General features: G+C 43.6%; 1 protein-coding gene across 1 annotated transcript in view; it reads right to left on the bottom strand.

Annotated features, from left to right (window-relative positions):
• Positions 1–3879: 3879 nt before the first annotated feature.
• The window catches only part of LOC120403870 (exocyst complex component 3-like protein 2), a 30712-nt gene continuing 15209 nt past the window's right edge, over positions 3880–19382 (bottom strand). Inside the window, exons 7-12 of the mRNA XM_039535731.1 lie at positions 18431–18563; positions 11316–11426; positions 10128–10283; positions 9046–9167; positions 6095–6283; positions 3880–5184 (exon numbers count right to left, since the gene is read on the bottom strand). Coding sequence (XP_039391665.1) covers positions 6100–6283; positions 9046–9167; positions 10128–10283; positions 11316–11426; positions 18431–18563 — 706 coding nt within the window. The 3' untranslated portion in view covers positions 3880–5184; positions 6095–6099. The remainder of the gene's footprint in view (positions 5185–6094; positions 6284–9045; positions 9168–10127; positions 10284–11315; positions 11427–18430; positions 18564–19382) is intronic.

The following is a 19382-nucleotide window of genomic DNA, read 5'->3' as shown; positions in this document are numbered from 1 at the left end:
GTCCTGGTGCCAGTGGTCTCATGGGGTGACTTTAATGGGAGCAGAACCCCTGCGCCTGATGCAGGGAGGGGCTGAACATCCTCTGTTCCCATTGACTGGTGCGAATTGAGGGGAGGAATTCCTCATCCACTGCAGCACCTATATGCCACGCGAGCATCATAAGCCCCGCAGCCAGTGTATCAGGGGAGTGGAGGCGGTTCATTGTTGGGGGCGTCTGGAGTGCTGAGAGCTACAGAGATTCTGTGCTGCTATAGACCGTGCAGCAGCCCAGTGGCAGCTCTGAGCTGCTCTAATTTAGCTCTAAGGTACAGGAGGTCCTGGCTGCTTTAAAATTTATCAGCAAGACAAGATGGGGGAGGTAATATCTTTTTATGGGACCTTCTTCAGATCTGGGAAACTAACTCAGAGTGTCACAGCTAAGCACAAGAGGGAACACGTTGTTTAGCACAGTCAGTTAATACATATTGCAAGGGGCCATTCAAGGTGAAGTGGCCTGTTAATACCTCTCCAGTCATAGGAAGGGAAGCGGGGAAGGGCAGCTGAAGGGGCTCGTTTAGTGGATTGTAAATTGTAATAAGCCATAAATCCGGTGTCTCTACTATTCAGTCCATAATTTTAAGTGTCTAGCAAAGTTATGAATATAAGCTCCCAGGCTCATCATTTGAAGGTGTTGTGCAGGTTTCCTTTGAGGATGAGGACTGGGAGGTCAGATACAGAGTGATCACTTTGTGAACAGTTTTCACCCACAGATGACAGGGTGTTTTTGTCTTTTATCATTTTTCTGTGCGAGTTCATCTGAGCGCGTAGCGAGTATCTCAATTCAGCCACTTAGTTGCTATTGGGGCATTTAGTGCACTGGATGAGGTACATCACATCTTGTGATAGGTATAGGACCCAGGGATCTTGAAAGGTGCATTGTGGGGAGTGTTGATCATTGTAGAAACAGAGATATGTCTGCAGGTTTTGCATCTGTTGTTGTGGCAGGGTCTGGTGCCGCTTTCAGTCGGTGTGTCCTGATGTATGGGGAGCTTGCGTCTGATGATGAGCTTGGAGAAGTTGAGGGGGTGTTGTTTGAAGGCCAGAAGAGGGAGTTCAGGAAAGATTTCTTTCAGGATAGGGTCCCCATCAAGTATGGGTTGTAATTTTTTAATGATACCCTGTATGGGTTCCATTGTGGGGTGGTAGGTGACAACTAGGGGTGTATGGTCGGGGGTGGGGGGGTTATATCTCTATTGAAGTAGGTTTTCTCGGCTTATTTGTGTGGCCCATTCCATGATGTGATCTACTTCTCTGGTAGAGTGTCCTTTGATGCTTTCACTGGCTCCTACACAGTCCAGAAATAAGGGTAAAACAGGGCAGTTAAAGCCACCCTTGTCCCCTATCCTCCTGGGAGCACAGCACAGATGGGTTTAAATATGTCACAGGATTATGTCTAGAAAGTTCATAGGATTGAGATCTTTATCAGATCAGGGCAGATTCACCTCCAAACTCTGCAGTCCAATATGCGGCGAATAAGTCTAAGAGTGCATTTTTCTCCATTCGAGTTTTATTTGAGTATTTTATCACTCCATTGCAAAATAAGAAGAGAAATTTACAATGAAGAAATATTATTTTAAATAAATATCTTTCACATACAGCTATATATTACAGAACACATTGTATATACATACACAGACAGGACTTACTTACATTACACTGTGTTCCAATACACACTGATTTCTAATTTACATTCATTTATTTAGTAAGCATAAAACCCTCCTCTGAATGTGACTATCAGATAGAGTAGAAGCAACTAATTATCAATATTTATTCGGAAGAAATCTTTCCAGTGCTGTGGAATGTATTTTTTGAACCAACTATGATCAGGATGTCCAAGGGGTTTTGTGTATTTTTATTTATTTTCTCTGTAATGCTTGTTTATTTAAATATCAATAAACATGGGCTCACTATAACCCTATCTCCAAGAAATTGTAGATATAATGTATTCCCCACCCCTGGAAATAAATCCGTAAATCATAGCACAGCAGGATGACTACTGTGACTGGCTTGATATACCCAGCACAATTCAGAGCCCAGCCCTGTACATTTTGACAAATGTCCATATTTCTTTGTGTGGCAAGAAGTTTGAGGCTGGATGAGCTGGGTGCAACATGCAGACTGTGTTGTCTTCCAACCTGTGCAAAGTGGCAGTGAATTTTATTTAATTGCTTTACTGCGTGGCTTATAAGCCAATTAAATGTTTAGCTGGACTAAAAATTGCACATTTATCTAATACCTGGACCATCTGAAGCTTTAGAAACTCTATAAAAGCAGCAAAGAGTCCTGTGGCACCTTATAGACTAACAGACGTTTTGGAGCATGAGCTTTCGTGGGTGAATACCCACTTTAGAAACTCTGTTTGCAAACAGAGGAGTCAGCTGTCTTGGAAGAGTAGATTATTGACTTTTGTTAGAACGCTCTTCCTAACCTTTTAATAGCTGAAATTGACTTTTATGATTTTGAAGTTCTCACAATTCATTCAAAAAAATAAAGAGTCTATTGGGGATTACATCATTTGGTCAGTGGGAATCAAAGATGTGCTCAGTATTGTACAAGACAAAAATTATATTAATACTCCCCCTCCCCCATTTCCTGTCCCTGTGAGGCTCACAAAGTAAAGGCACCATTCTGCAAAACCTTACAACCCAAAGAGGTGCTTACTACTCACCCCAGTAGTAGGTATTTGCATGATTGGGTCGTAGAACACAGACATAGATCAGGACCAATTACCTCCACCAAAGTTCCCCTCCCATCTACCCTCAACAATTAGCAATATGGGAAGGACCGTGGTTGTGAGCCCTTGACACCTGTTTGCAATCCCCAAAGAAAGATAAGGCTTGTTTTTTCTTCATCCAATTATTTAATGTTGGGCTGCAGAATGTATTTGGTCTTTACAGGCCTCCGAGAAGAACAGGTCTTTAGGAGGAGGTTAAAAAGGGAAAGGAAGGGCCAGCTGCCCTTGTATTGGCCGTGGAGGAAGGTGTGAAGATGCGCCTAGAGAAATAAATTCAAAAGGCTGTGAGTGGAGCTGTGCGAATAATGGATTTTCTGGTTCGTTGGCCATTCTGGAAAAGTAAAAACACCAAACTGCTTGGGTTGAACTGAAACTGTTCAAAATTTTTGGCAAAACAAAAAAAGTTGGGAAAAAATATAGCGTCAGGTCAAACAAAATGTTTGTTTCACTGCTGACCACGTCTGACTATTTTACACATTTTCAGAACAGTCATTTTGAGCTGAAAAATCAAAATGTTTCATCTTTTTTGAAAGGAAACATTTTGATTTTCTCTGAGTCCTTTTTAAGGGATTCTGTTCGTTTTTTTCACCAATTTGACCAAACCGACACAAATTCACGAAATGTTTTTGTGTCCCTGAAGAGGCGGGGCACATTGGCCGACTGACATGGAAAGGACATGGGCCATGTTAACAGCTCAGATCCAAGGCATAGGCCAGGGCAGAGCTGCACAGGGAAAGGTGAATTAAGAGTTCAAGCTGAAATGGCAAACAAGGGAGAGCAACTTTTTGGTATGGTGTTGTGCCACCTGTAGACTAGTTAATGAACAACCTCTGTAACTCAGCTGGGGTTTGTTGGTCCTTGAAAGGTCACTTAAGGCAGATTACATGGTAATTCTAACCTTGTTTGACTTGTTTTTTAAAAACCACATATTTGCCAACTGTGTGTCACCTTACTTGGAACAGGTCTATTGGGACTACTTGTAGAGTGAGGTACCATTCACCAGGAGTAAGGAAGCAGAATCTGGCCTTTAAAAGCTAGTTTATTGAAGAAATGAGCTTTCAGACTCAGCAAAGAGCATAGATGAGAGTTTATAGTTTTGTAGCGTGACACCTTTTAAAATTTCATTTGGATTTAGGGGACTTTCCCCCAAACATCTCATAGGGCAGCTTGATTACACGTTTTTCATACACACAAAAACCAACCAACTTGCTTCTCTTGTTCCGTTGCTAATGAATCATGAGCACACTGAACTGCCAACAAAACAGGGGTGAAAGACCATGTTTGAGGAAGCTGTCGCTGATGCAGAATGGCTGCCTACGAGAGTTGAAGAGTGTCTGATATAGCAGTTCTTTTCTGCACGGCTAATTTGTTTACATTTGTCAGAGAGCACCAGAATGGCAGTGACCTATATTAACACAATAGCAAATGAGGCCTTGAACCAAATCCAGCTCTGAGATTATGACCAGCCTATACCTGGGCAAAAAGAAGGGCTATTATTTTCCCATACTGTACTTCTTGTCTAGTCACATCTGAAAGCAGTTCACACCGACCCAGAGGATTAGCGGAAACAGCTATTTTAACTGTCCACTGCACATGAGATTTCCACAGCAAAAATTCCCACGTTAAAGAAATTAGAGCTTTACAGCAGGGGAAATTTTCAGTAAACTGAGTTATATGGATGGAAAGCCAAACTCAGCTCTGAAGCCAGTTATAAAAACAAAGATACTAATTGCACTATGTCCACAATCCATTGCAATGGCCTACTAGGGATTGAGGTAAATTCTGTGCTACTAGTATGGCTTTCCATTTAAGCAACTGAATGGGACACAAAAGCTAAGTGCCACATCCTGCTTCCCCTCTGTGGGCGCACAAGGCCCCAACTGCTGTGGAAATGCCACCTTCCGGCTGAGCAGGATGCTAGGTGGTAACCATGTGCCAGAAGGGTTCCGCAGCTCTCTGCATGCCGCAGAACATGCTACATAGTGGCTTTCGGTGCAGGACTGTGGAAAGGAGCATTGTGGGAGGAGTGGGGAAATGGCAGGGGCTTACTGACCCAATCGCCTACCAAAGCAAGATGTGGCTCTGTCCAGTGCTTCTCTCCCTAGAAGCCATAGCCCAGCTAAGCAAGAATCTAGCTGCAGGTTTCAGGGAGGATTCTACCCCACTACCCACGTGCATTCCCCCTTTCAGTTGGACTTTGTGCAGGGAACCACAGTTTGGGTTTATGTGATCTTCTTGTCATGAACACTCTGGCACATGTTCTCGCATGGCCTACGGGCTATTTCAGCAGACAAATACTGTTTGCTATTCCTCCTAACTTTCAAGTAGCTGTGATCTTAGATGTTGCCTGATGATGATGGAGCCTTTGTGACACAGGCAGGAAGGGTGGCTTCTGACTTTCCATATTAGACCTGAGTGAAAGAAAGGAAATGTTTGTGAAACTGAAATAAAACAATGTGTGTGTGTGTGTGTGTGTGTGTGTGTGTGTGTGTGTGTGTGAATGCACTCTCAGTACAGAGTGAGGAGATAAACCTACATGGGGAGAGGGCTCTAAGCAGCAGCCAAAGATTTAACAAGATCCTATGGTGGGAAGCTGAAGCTAGACAAATTCAGACTAGAAATAAGATGTAAATTATTCCAAGTGAGGGTAACCAACCATTGGAATGAGTAGGCATTGGCCATCACCTGAAGTCTTTACATCAAGACTGGATATCTTTTTAGAAGATATGCGCTAGTTCTCCCAGAAGTTATGCCCTTGAATGCAGGAATCACGGTGAAATTCTCTGGCCAGTGTTAAGGAGGAAGTCAGACTAGATGACCATAAAGGTTCCTAATGGCCTTACAATCTATGAATCTATGAACTCTGTTGAAATGCATTGGACTAGGGGAGATTTATGGAGGGACCAAATGGAAAAACATTAAGTATTTGTTTAAAAAGAATAGGGATTGTCACTCCTAAGCAGGGCTGGTTGGACTGTCTGACCAGGCCCTGTGCTCTGTGATTCACTCTGCTGTCTCCAAACAGGAAAAGAAAATTAGACAAGGAGCCAAGAGTTCTGGGTTCTATTCCCAGCTCTTCCACTGACCTGCTGTAACTTGGCCAAGTCACTTAAGCACTCTGTACTGCAGCTGCTCTATCTGCAAAATGATGCTTAAAGATACTCAGAAATCTACAGGTGGAAAATGCTATACAAGAGTTAGTAATGAAGATTTGTATTAGAAATCTAAAAAAGTGGCATTACAGTCACAGCAATTATTACATTATCTAGCTATAAATCTATTTACACACACCTATATGCACATGTACTCACACACACTCACCTTTCCTAACAGCAGAAGCAGCAGCCACAGACTCCATATTTTCCAGTCTTTATTTCTATCGCTTCAAAAAACGAATGGTGTCCTCTTTCAACTCCCACACAATTATCATAAACCACCTCCAACATAGCATTTCTGTCTGTCCCATTGAGAGATCCCTTGATGTCCAAGATTATATTCAGAAGTTCTTTCCTTTACAAAAGTACCAGGAATCAGATCAGTAAAACAGAGGAGACAAATATGTCTGCTTGATAAGACCCAGTTACACAGGGCCAAGTCTTGGAAACTGTTAAACTCCAACAGCTGATAAATGGGTTTCTAACACCAATGGCCACCCAGCATGTTATTAGCTGTATTTAAAATGGTGAAGTTGCGGAACTATTAACCAAGGTTTGTAACCTGTCCTTTAAATCGGCTTCGGTACCCAATGACTGGAAGTTAGCTAATGTAACGCCAATATTTAAAAAGGGCTCTAGGGGTGATCCTGGCACCGGGCAAATTAGTTGAAACAATAGTAAAGAATAAAATTGTCAGACACATAGAAAAACATAAACTGTTGAGCAATAGTCAACATGGTTTCTGTAAAGGGAAATCGTGTCTTACTAATCTATTAGAGTTCTTTGAAGAGGTCAACAAACATGTGGACAAGGGGGATCCGGTAGACATAGTGTACTTAGATTTCCAGAAAGCCTTTGACAAGGTCCCTCACCAAAGGCTCTTACGTAAATTAAGCTGTCATGGGATAAAAGGGAAGGTCCTTTCATGGATTGAGAACTGGTTAAAGGACAGGGAACAAAGGGTAGGAATTAATGGTAAATTCTCAGAATGGAGAGGGGTAACTAGTGGTGTTCCCCAAGGGTCAGTCCTAGGACCAATCCTATTCAATTTATTCATAAATGATCTGGAGAAAGGGGTAAACAGTGAGGTGGCAAAGTTTGCAGATGACACTAAACTACTCAAGATAGTTAAGACCAAAGCAGATTGTGAAGAACTTCAAAAGATCTCACAAAACTAAGTGATTGGGCAACAAAATGGCAAATGAAATTTAATGTGGATAAATGTAAAGTAATGCACATTGGAAAAATAACCCCAACTATACATACAACATGATGGGGCTAATTTAGCTACAACGAGTCTGTATAAAGATCTTGTAGTTATCGTGGATAGTTCTCTGAAGATGTCCACGCAGTGTGCAGAGGCGGTCAAAAAAGCAAACAGGATGTTAGGAATAATTTAAAAGGGGATAGAGAATAAGACTGAGAATATATTATTGCCCTTATATAAATCCATGGTACGCCCACATCTCGAATACTGTGTACAGATGTGGTCTCCTCACCTCAAAAAGATATTCTAGCACTAGAAAAGGTTCAGAAAGAGCAACTAAAATGATTAGGGGTTTAGAGAGGGTCCCATATGAGGAAATATTAAAGAGGCTAGGACTCTTCAGTATGGAAAAGAGGAGAATAAGTTGGGACATGATAGAGGTATATAAAATCATGAGTGATGTTGAGAAAGTGGATAAGGAAAAGTTATTTACTTATTCCCATAATACAAGAACTAGGGGTCACCAAATGAAATTAATAGGCAGCAGGTTTAAAACAAATAAAAGGAAGTTCTTCTTCACGCAGCGCACAGTCAACTTGTGGAACTCCTTACCTGAGGAGGTTGTGAAGGCTAGGACTATAACAATGTTTAAAAGGGGACTGGATAAATTCATGGTGGCTAAGTCCATAAATGGCTATTAGCCAGGATGGGTAAGAATGGTGTCCCTAGCCTCTGTTCGTCAGAGGATGGAGATGGATGGCAGGAGAGAGATCACTTGATCATTGCCTGTTAGGTTCACTCCCTCAGGGGCACCTGGCATTGGCCACTGTCGGTAGACAGATACTGGGCTAGATGGACCTTTGGTCTGACCCGGTACGGCCTTTCTTATGTTCTTATGTTCTTATGTACCTACCCAAAGCTGTTCCTGACCCAGTTCTCTGCTAAGAGCAGAACAGGACTGTTTGATTGTTTGGCAGGTTGGTTTTTATGGTGATTCCACATTTTATTTTTAAGAGCATTTTTTTTACTCTTTCTGCAAAGAGATGGTGACCTCTTGGTCACCTGGAAGATGTTTTTTTTTCCCTTGTGTGGTAGTTGCTTGGCTGAATGGGACTGTCACTTATCACCCAAGTCAGAACCCAAGTCAGATGTGATGTAAGCAGGTGTGATGCCATTGAAGTCAATGACATTGAACCAGCTCGAACTTTGGCACTGAGACTACGACCAGAATGGGTATTTTTCCGAGTATTGTCTGTGCATATAAGTTAACTTGGAAAAAGACAGTGACTAGAACAGGACATCAGAAAAATGATGGAAGGAATTGAAGGGAAAAAAAACCAGAACAGTTTGACAAACTGAGATTAGCTACCATTTCATTTTAGGAACTAAAAGTCCATTTTAGTTCCTACCTCAGTCTCCTGTGTGAAATGTAAGTGCTGAATGCATGCTGGATGATGTAGAATTAATGACACACAAAAGAACTACATTAACAGAATGTTAAGGTTGCCAAGTTAAACATTCAAAAGTTAAGAAGTGCCTGAATTAAGGTTGTTCGTGCAATGCTAATTTGGCCCCTCTGTGCATGTGCATTATGATGTCGTCTTTAATTACATGATCACAGACAACTTCTTTCCCCTGGACCCCTGCCTCCTTCAGTGCACAGAATGGGAAATTTCAACCCAAATGGTCAACATTTGATAGTTATAAGCATCCGAAAGCAGGATCTAATAATGGAAGTGTCAGGGAGCCTTAATTATAGATGTTGGTACCAGCTTTGACTATAATAATCGCAAAGCACAGCCAAAAAGGTGCACAGGGAGTGCACTGGATAACAAATATTGTTACAGGATTTATGGCTGTAAATAATCAGCTAAGCAGCCTGAATAACTATAATCCATGCAGTGCCTTACCTTATATCTGGAAAGTTGTGGAGAAGAAGCACAAGATGTATTTTCATTGCTTCAATGTCAGTAAGAAGAATAAAATCTAGGATACCTTTAATAGGGTCATCCAGTGGAGCAGTTCTAGGGCCCTAGGGATATAAGAACATATGCATTCAACTGGAGTGGCAGAGGAAGCAGAGTGCAATGTGAAGATCTGGCTTCAGGATCAGACTTGGGTCACCTACCTGTAGACAGGAAAGAGCTATGAGCATTGCAGGGATTGTGTGGTATTTCTCACCCCCGATAAAGGAATAAAGTGGAATCTAACCATGCAACTGCATTAGCAACCCCTACTGGCCAATACATGCAACTGCATTATGGCTGGCTTTAAACAAGCCCACCAAAAGAGTGAGGCTATTTGATTGGGAAAATGTATCAGGTAGCCAAGAATTACAGTATTTTTAATTATAATACATTACTAGGCCCTCACTCATCTCTCTACATGTGCTTTACAAACCTTCATGTTAATCCTGATCCCTCTGTGACAAGTAAAAGAGATACAGCAATCCCTTTACCCACTCCTGAAATGCAGTAACTTCTGTAGTGGAACACAGAAGCGTCCAACAACCTGTCACAGCAGGAAGTGAGAAGGATACCGTATCCCACTGAAAGTATACTACAGCAGACCTTTGACTAGAGTGTAGGTTCTATAGGACTCTGCATTGCCCAACTGGCAAGAGCCGCATGGTAGAGCAGCATGGACATCACCTGTTCAATTGCCCCATGAAATGCAACAGGCCTAGCTGGTATAATTAACCCCCCCAATTTTGAGTCTCTCGCTGTTTCCTGTTGCAAGGGAAAGAATAGAAAGCTTGGGGTCCCCCTACATTCCAAAGCTACAAACTAACAATATTTTGCACCACTGATAGCAGATTTGAACTGCCAACATGATGTCTTGAAGCATGACTGATGTTTATGTATGGAGAGCTGGGTATCAGTTTGTTAAGTGCTCCTGTTCCACTCAGAAATGTGCCGCTCATTGTCCAGGTTCTTGTACTCGGTGGTGGAAAGAGTAAACGTAACACTGCAAAGCCAAATTAAAGACTTACGAAGCATTCTTCAAAGAGCGTTCGAATTGCCTGGTGATCCACTTTAATTTTGTTGGCAATTTTCCTCCGCTTTGCAGAAGATGACTTCCCAGAAGCAGTTAGGAGAGCCTGAACATACTCAGTGACAATGATGTGATGGACAGTCTGGATGAGGGGCTGTTCCAGACAAAGAAACAAAGATTAGCCTCTTTGTGCTGAGTGTGGCTATGAGTAGTGGCCAGATTCTGGCTAGAAAGACACTGGCCACTTTGGTTTCACTCAGAAGCAGGCCCCAATCTTCCCCTTCTGAACCCTTTTAAAGAGTCTAGCAGTGCTAATCTAACACATGGATGTACTAAGGTTGGCACAATCTGCTTAGAGACTATGGGTAATGAGGGCCATGTAAGTACTTAAAGGGAGTGAGAGAGATCTAGTCCTCAATAAAAGACAGTTCATTGGACAAAACTACAGTTCATTAGCAATTTAAATCAGGTCAGTTTTAGGCTGCAATGCATTTTCTAGCTTTGAACTGAAATTAGTGGTGGTGAAAGGTGCCATGTTTACAGACGTGGAATTGGAAGTCTTGTTTTCAACCATAAGACACACATAGCATAGGCAGCAGCAATGCAAACTTCCCCCATAATGAAAGAGAGGCTAGCCCAGTGTTTAAGGAACTAGCTTTCTACATGGGAGACCCAAATTCAAATCCTTGCTGTGCCACAGACTTTCTGTGAGACCTTAGGGAAGTTATTTAGTTTCTCTTGGCCTTCATTGTCCACCAGTAAAATAAGGATAATAGCAAGTCTCTACTTCATAGGGATGTTCTGAGGATAAATGCATTAAAGATTATGAGGGTTCAGATACTACGGTAATGGGGGCCTTATAAGTGCTTAGCTAGACAGATTGCTACAGCCATGACTGGGAGGGGCACCGTTTAAGGTAGTCCAACCTCCTCTCCCCCCCGCATTTCCATGCCCATTCATTTCCTGGATTCTCTGCTAAGATCACAACAAGAGTTGTAATCTTAATAGTGGTTTTTGTGATGTTGACACTTGTCTGTTAGGAACTGGACTGAGACCATCAGGTCTTCCTCTAAACCATTTGGGGCTAAATGGGAGTTTGGGTTAACTTTGAAATACTTAGCAATCCCAACATCCAATGGTGTGGTTTGTGGTGGTTTTTCTTAGTAATATCTTGCTTATTTCTTACCTCATAGGTCTCTGTATTTTTCATCTCAAACCTTGAAAAACTTGACCGTAAACAGTCTAGAAATTTGTCAAAATCACTATTATCTTTTCTGAAGTGATCCTTCAATGCCACCTGAGGAATAGGAAATAACTGAGGTCAATGCTGGGCTATTTAGAAACATCACAGAGGCATCATTTCTGTTTGCCCCATCCACTTTTAGAGGTGGAGTCATTCAAGTGCTGCAGCATCTTCTTTTCATTCCTTTGTTTCAGCTGATAAGCAAAACGATGAAAGCAGGAAACAATTAAAACCCAAAATGGACTAAATTAACATGTTGAGCCCCAACACTGGAAGACCTCAGGCTGTGGAAGAGACAAGGTGGGTGAGATAGTATCTTTTATTGAACCAACTTCTGTTGGTGAGAGCAACAAGCTTTTGAGCTTACACTGAGCTCTTCTTCAGGTCTGGGAAATGTACTCAGAATGTCACAGCTAAATACAAGATGGAACAGATTGTTTAGCATAAATAGTTAACACATATTTCAAGGGACCATTTAAGGTGAAGTGGCCCATTAACACCCCTCCCAGTCATAGGGAGGAATGGGTGGGGAGGAAGTGGCAGAATTGTGAATGGTTATAGATTTTTTGTAATAAGCCATAAATCCAGGTCTCTATTCAGTCCATGCTTTTTAGTGTCTAGCAAAGTTATGAATTTAAGCTCCCAGACTCATCTTTTGAAAGTGTTGTGCAGGTTTCCTGTGAGGATGAGGACTGATAGGCCAGATATAGCATAATCACTTTGTGAAAAGTGTTCACCGACAGATGATAGGCTGTTTTTGTCTTTTATCATTTTCCTGGGTGAATGCATGCAAGACTGTAGTAACTGTCTGCTTTCACCCGCATAGTTGCTACTGGGGCATTTAGTGCACTGGATGAAGTACACCACCTGTTGTGATAGGCATGTGTAGGATACGTGGATCCTGAAAGGTGTGTTGTAGGGTGTGTTGATCATTACAGCAGTGGAGATATGTCTGCAGGTTTTGTATCTCTTGTTCTGCTTTAAGTTGGTGTGTCCTGGTCTGTGGGGAGCTGAAGAATACCTCTGAGTAAATGCCAAAGCTTGTTTCTCTCATCAACAGAAGTTGGTCCAATAAAAGATATTACCTCACCCACCTTGTCTCTCTAATATCCTGGGACCAACACGGCTACAACAACATTGCATGCAATAATGGAAGATACCTAATTTTGCCATCTGAAATGGAAACTCCACAACATAAAGAAAAAGGAAGCAAAACTTACCACAACATCTACTTCCTGAGCAAATACAAGAAACAAAACATTATCCCCAGAGGTCTCATCATCTAACACACTCTGACCACTACATACCACTCCAAATATGCTGAACAGCTCAGCAGATGGACTTCAGAAAAACTGAGGAACCACTTACTGCACCTCACATGCTCCAGGAGGAACCACCTCAAACAAGAAATCATCACATACTCACACACTAAAATTAAAAAAAATAAGGAAAGTTACCTGGAAATCATGCAAGAAATTCAAAACCACTATCAATAAAACCTGATGATAACCATCCAACACAGAAACAAAAAGTGGAACCAACTACAACTACTCCACAACATCACCATCTCCAGGAGAAACCTAAGCACTAGAACCCATATGGAAACTACATGACATCCGAACATCAATTTATCAAGACTACCCCTAAATGGAGCTGAATTATCTGTACTCTTTCAGGGTCTAAACTTCCGCCCCACCACAGAATCTAATTGTGACTTTGCACTCGATATGATTTTATGAAAGTAGGCTGATGAGTGTGAATATAATGTAACTAAAATATGCTTCATGCAAAAGGTCTCCTGTAAGGTATCATTACAAAGCTTATAATCCCCCACAAGTGCAACCCAGGGGCCTTCTAAATGCATCCCAAGATACACAAACAAGGGAACCTAGGCAGACCAATCATAACTGACCATGGCACTGAAGAAATATCAGGACTCATAGGGCATGTCTACACTTACCTCCAGAGCAATCGCTCCAGCAGGGGTTGATGTATCATGTATAGTGAAGATGCGATAACTCGACCACCAAGCACTCTCCCATCAACTCCGGTACTCCACTGGAGTGAAGACAACACGGTAAGTAGATCTAAGTATGTCAACTTCAGCTATATTATTCATGTAGCTGAAGTTGCGTAACTTAGATCGATTCCTCCCCTGGCCCAGTGTAGACCAGGCCATAGAAACCACTCTCAAACCACTCACCTTACAAAGGGCCAGCTTTCTCCACGACACAACCGACTTTCTCCAGAAACCCCGCAACATTAACAAGCTCCCTCAGAACACCATTCTTGCCACCAGAGATTTCACCTCCCTGTACACCAACATCCCTCACAATGATTGCATAGCTGCCTGACTCAAATATTTACAAGACAATGGACAACCCTCAGATATCCACCCCAACACGCATCACCAAATTCATCCATTACACCCATTCTCACTGTAGAAGGGCTCGGCCGAGGCTTGGCCCTCCATGGGGCTGTGGGGTATCCCACTGCCTCGCAATAGTTCAATAAGAGCCCAGGCCCTGGGTCAGTGTGGGGCAACAAACACACAGCCAGGAGCTCAGGACCTTAGGCAGGGGCTGAGCCAATAGTTCAGTATAAGCCCAGGACCTAGGTCAGGGCGGAGCAACAAAAACACAGTCAGGAGCTCAGGCTTCTGAGTGTCTGGTGCGAGGGAGAGACTGCCACCCATGAGTGGGGTGGCAGGGGGGACGCAGGCCCACCCACTCCACTGCGTCCCTGCCCGGGGCCCTAGCAGCGGCAGGAGACTTGCTGCTGTGTCAGTGGGGATCCTGATCGCAATACACTGACCTGGGTTCGGGCTGGCCTGCAGCCATACCAGGGTCGACTGCCCCTGGGCTACTTCCAGACTCCCTCTCGTAGGGTACCTGGGTTAGGGTGGTGTCCTCGGAGGTTTCCAGCACCATTGGTTCCTCCAGGTAGGGGGCAAGGGGTAGGCTCAGCTGCTCCTCAGGGTAGCTGGCCAGGGGTAGGCTGGGCTGGCCTGGCCAGTCCTTGTGTCGGCCGCAGCCTGCCGGCGTGTCCCAACCCGGAGCTAGGCCACAGGCATCTGGCCTCTCCGGTGGCTGGCTTCCAAGTGAGCTCTGCAGCTGCTCTTTTCTACTTCCTGTCCTGCGCTCTGCCCTCTGGGGGGCAGGCTCAGGACATGCTGGCTCCGCCCACGTTGGTGCTAGGGGAGGCTCGTCCATCCACGGGGCTGTGGGGGATCCCCCCACCTTGCTACACTCACCCATAACAATTTTACATTAAACAACAAACACTTTGTCCAAACCATGGGAACAGCCAGGGGTACTAGGATGGCTCCCCAATATGTCAACCACTTCATAGCCAACCTTGAAGAAGAATTTCTGGACAAATGCACCATGAAACCATTGATATACCTGAGATATATCAATGATATTTTCATCCTCTGGAAAGATGACCTACTTGCCTCTCAGATTTCCACCACAACTTCAGCAACCACCACCTGTCTGCTAAACTGTCTCTGGAACACTCTCACACCGGCATCAACTTCCTGCACACCACAATCAGCTTCAACAATGGAACCCTACAGACAACTATATACAAGAAACCCTTAGAACATTACACCGACCTTCATAGATCCAGTCATCATCCCATACACACCAAGAAATCTGTAATCTACCGCAAGACACTCAGGCCATGTCTACACTTACAAGCTTACAACTGTACAGCTGTACCAATACTGCTGTACTGCTGTAAGATCAATGGTGTAGCCAATGAGAGAGATCTCTCCCATCAACATAATAAAACCAGCTCAGCAAGCAGCTGTAGCACTGTGCACATAGCACCGACATAGCACTGTGAACATGAGCACTTATGCCGGCAAAACTTACGTCACTCAGAGAGGTGTTTTTTCACATTCCTGAGTGACAAAAGTTTTGCCGACATAAGTGCTAGTGTAGACATAGCTTCAGATACCACAGAATATACTCAGAGAAAAGAGTCTAGGATATACATCTTAACACACACTGGAAACCACCTTCACCAAACAAGGACACTGCACCAGACATGCAGATCACATCATGGAATGGGCCACCCAAATATCCCAAGAGAACCTGCTCCAATATAGAAATAAAACTCCTTCTAACCACATATCCCTACTTATTATCCACCACCCCACACTGGAACCCATATGGGGTATAAATAAATAACTACAACCCATACTCAATGGGGGACCTGTCCCAAAAGAAATCTTTCCTGAACCCCTTCTTCTGGCCTTCAAACAGCAGTGTGCCCTTGTTTCCAAGAAGGCTAACGGCATATTGGGCTGTATTAGTAGGAGCATTACCAGCAGATCGAGGGAAGTGATTATTCCTCTGTCTTTGGCACTGGTGAGGCCACATATAGAGTATTGCATCCAGTTTTGGGCCCCGCACTACAGAAAGGATGTGGATGAAATGAGAGAGTCCAGTGGAGGGCACAGAAAATGATTAGGCGGCTGGGGCACATGACTTACGAGGAGAGGCTGAGGGAACTGGGCTTATTTAGTCTGCAGAAGAGAAGAGTCAGGAGGGATTTGATAGCAGCCTTCAACTACCTGAAGGGGGGTTCCAAAGTGGATGGAGCTCGGCTGTTCTCAGTGGTGGCAGATGACAGAACAAGAAGCAATGGTCTCAAGTTGCAGTGAGGGAGGTCTATGTTGGATATTAGGATATTTCACTAGGCAGGTGGTCAAGCACTGGAATGGGTTACCTAGGGAGGTGGTGGAATTTCCATCTATAGATTTTTAAGGCACGGCTTGACAAAGCCCTGGCTGGGATGATTTAGTTGGTGTTGGTCCTGCTTTGAGCAGGGGGTGGGACTAGATGACCTCCTGAGGTCTCTTCCAACCCTAATCTTCTATGATTCAATGACCTCTCAGTCCTCATCTTCAAAGGAAACCCGCACAACACTTTCAAAAGACGAGTCTGGGATTTTAAATTCATAAGACACTAGACACTAAAAATCATGGATTGAACAGAAACACTGCATTTATCGCTTACTAGGCCAACCTGTAAACCACTAATAATGCCCCCTTCCCCCATCTGCTTCCTTTTCTCTGAGTGGAGGGGTGTTAATGGGCCACCTTCACCTTCAATGGTCCTTTGAGATATGTGTTAACAATTAAACTAAACAATCTGTTCCATCTTGTATTTAGCTGTGACATTCACTCTGGGGGCTCATCTACACATACAGCACTGCAGCTGTAGCACTTTAGTGAAGATGCTACTGCACTGATGGGACAGCTTCTCCTGTCAGCGCAGTTAATCCACCTCCATGAGAAGCAGTAGCTATGTTAACTGGAAAAGCTCTCCCGTCAGCATGGTGCTGTCTATACAGGGGTTAGGTCAGCATAACTATGTCACTTTGGGGTATGGATTTTTCACACACCTGAGCAGGGGCGGCTCTAGCCATTTCGCCTCCCCAAGCACGGCGGCACGCCGTGGGGGGCTCTCTGCCGGTTGCCGGTCCTGCGGCTCCGGTGGACCTCCCGCAGGCGTGCCTGCGGATGCACCACCAAACCCGCAGGACCAGCGGACCCTCCGCAGGGACGCCTGCGGGAGGTCCGCTGGAGCCACCTGCCGCCCTCCCGGGGATCGACAGAGCGCCCCCCGCGGCATGCCGCCCCAAGCACGCGCTTGGCGTGCTGGGGCCTGGAGCCGGCCCTGCACCTGAGCAACGTAGTTATACCGATGTAAGTTCAGGGGTGATGAAACAATTTGTATAGTGGGGGTGCTGAGAGCCATTGAACCAAACTGTAAACCCTGTATATGAGGGAAACCACTTCAATCCAGGGGATGCTGCAGCATCCACCCCACACCCCCACGCACCCTTAGTTCCAGAGCCTATGTGTAAGTTTGTAGTGTTGACCTGGCCTGAAAAAGTTTCCCAGTCCAGAAAAAGAGCTCTGTGTAAGCTCGACATTTTGTCTCTCACCAACAGAAGCTGGTCCAAGAAAAGATATTACCTCACCCACATTGTCTCTCTGATATCCTGGGACCAGCATGGCTATAACAACACTTCATAAGACTGTGGAAGGCAGACAGCCTCTTAGTGGAGCGATAGCTATATCAGTGAGGCTATGCAGAATGTGCCCACACAGATTAGGATCACAGGAACTGCCAAACTGGATCAACCCTGTGGTTCATCTAGTCCAGCATCCTATTTCCAACAATAGTCAGCACCAGATGCTTCAGAGGAAGGTACAAGAACCCTGCAGCAGGTATATGTGAAATAATCTGCCCTCCATATTAAGTGTCATCCTGATCTCTAACAGTCAGAGACTGACTTAAGGCCTGAAGCATGAGGTTTAAAATCCCTTCCCAAATTTTGTTTCCGGCAGCTATTATAACTCTGGAAATTCTTGATCTCCAGATAAGTATCCAAGTGCTTTTTGAATCTTGCTAAATTCTTGGCTTTAATGACTTACTGTGGCAATGAGTTCCACAGTCTAATTGTGCACCATGTAGAAAAGTATTTCTTTTATCAGTTTTGAATTTGCCACCTTTCAGTGTCACCAAATGTCCCCTCATTCTTGAGTTATGAGATATGGAGAACAGAAGCTCTTGATCTACCTTCTCTATACCTAGATTAACCAAGGGCGCGCGCACACGCACGCGCACACACACACACACACGGGCTTGGACAGCCATCTGATATGTTTGCAGTGGTCTTCATCTTTGTGAAGAAGTGAACAATACACCAAAGATAAATGGCATCACATTATTTAACTTTGTTCACTGAGAAATTCATAGCCAATAGAAATTAATATTTTTCGCTTCAGCTCTTGGGATTTGAATACAGGTGGGCAGCCATTGGTGCACCTTTAGAAATAGCAGAAAAGATTATGGCTCCAAAAGCGGAGTATTAGAATCCTGAATGATTAAATAGACAGAAGCTCCAAGGTACAGATCTAAAATATATCAATTCATCAGTCCTGCAGACAAAGTCATACATCATCCCCAGAATCAGAATAGGAATATCTGCCTGACAGCATGAAAACAGCATTAAATGTTAACATTGGTCTCAGATACCTTGACTTTAGAAGTAATTGCCTGCAGAAGAAGTTCTCTGCTCTGTTCTTCTGTACTGTCTATAAATTCCTTCACTTTAGCATCAATGTCAGCACTAGCGCTGTAGATGTATGTTAGCTTATGCCAAGCAGATCTGTCAAAAAAATACAAAACCAAAACCAAACGTCACATAGGGCCATATTTTCAGTCCATGGTCTCTTTTAAGGCCTGATCCAACTCCCACCTGAGTCAACAGGATTTTTTCAAATGGTTAAAGGTTGTTACATGCTTAACTGCATCACTGGATGAGGGCCTAAGTGTACAATCACTTGTGCATATATTACACAAACAAATGCCACTTGTACATGCAAATCAAACATCAATGGGTTTTGCAAATGCAAATTCTGTCATTTTCCCAAATGAGAGGACACAAAAAATAGCACACAAACAGGATTTGCACATGGAAGACAGTTTGCAGATAAATGGAGACTGGGTCAGGAATCCTTTGTACGTTTGGCACATAACAAATTCAAATTGAATAGCACTGTACATTAAAAAGGCCAACGCTTACAAGCAAAAAATGCAGACATATATAATCAGAGCATTCTTCAAATCTACATAATCATGCAAGTCCTAGGTTAATGTGTTCACAAATCAGAAATCATGATTTTTATTTTCTGGAAAAGATTACTGTGTAATTTTTATTTTCACATTTTAAAAGAACAATAGAAATATTTTCTACTCAGTGGAGCCAACATAAATCTTCAGTTTAGGATTCACAGTGTTAGCAACGCATCATGGGACTCTTGCCTTCGCTGTAAGCAACATATTACAGCGCATATATTATGAAAGAAAAAATGACTTGTGCGTGACTGACTCCAAAATTAAAGTAAACACTATGGCTATTTTGGGGGGTTAGTGTTTTTTGGCTGACTCCAGCAGATCCCCAGGTAATCTTGCACAGAAAAACCAC

The sequence above is a fragment of the Mauremys reevesii genome, linkage group 4 (assembly GCF_016161935.1).
Source record: "Mauremys reevesii isolate NIE-2019 linkage group 4, ASM1616193v1, whole genome shotgun sequence".
Lineage (NCBI taxonomy): Eukaryota > Metazoa > Chordata > Testudines > Geoemydidae > Mauremys > Mauremys reevesii.
This window is presented reverse-complemented; position numbering and strand designations above follow the sequence as displayed.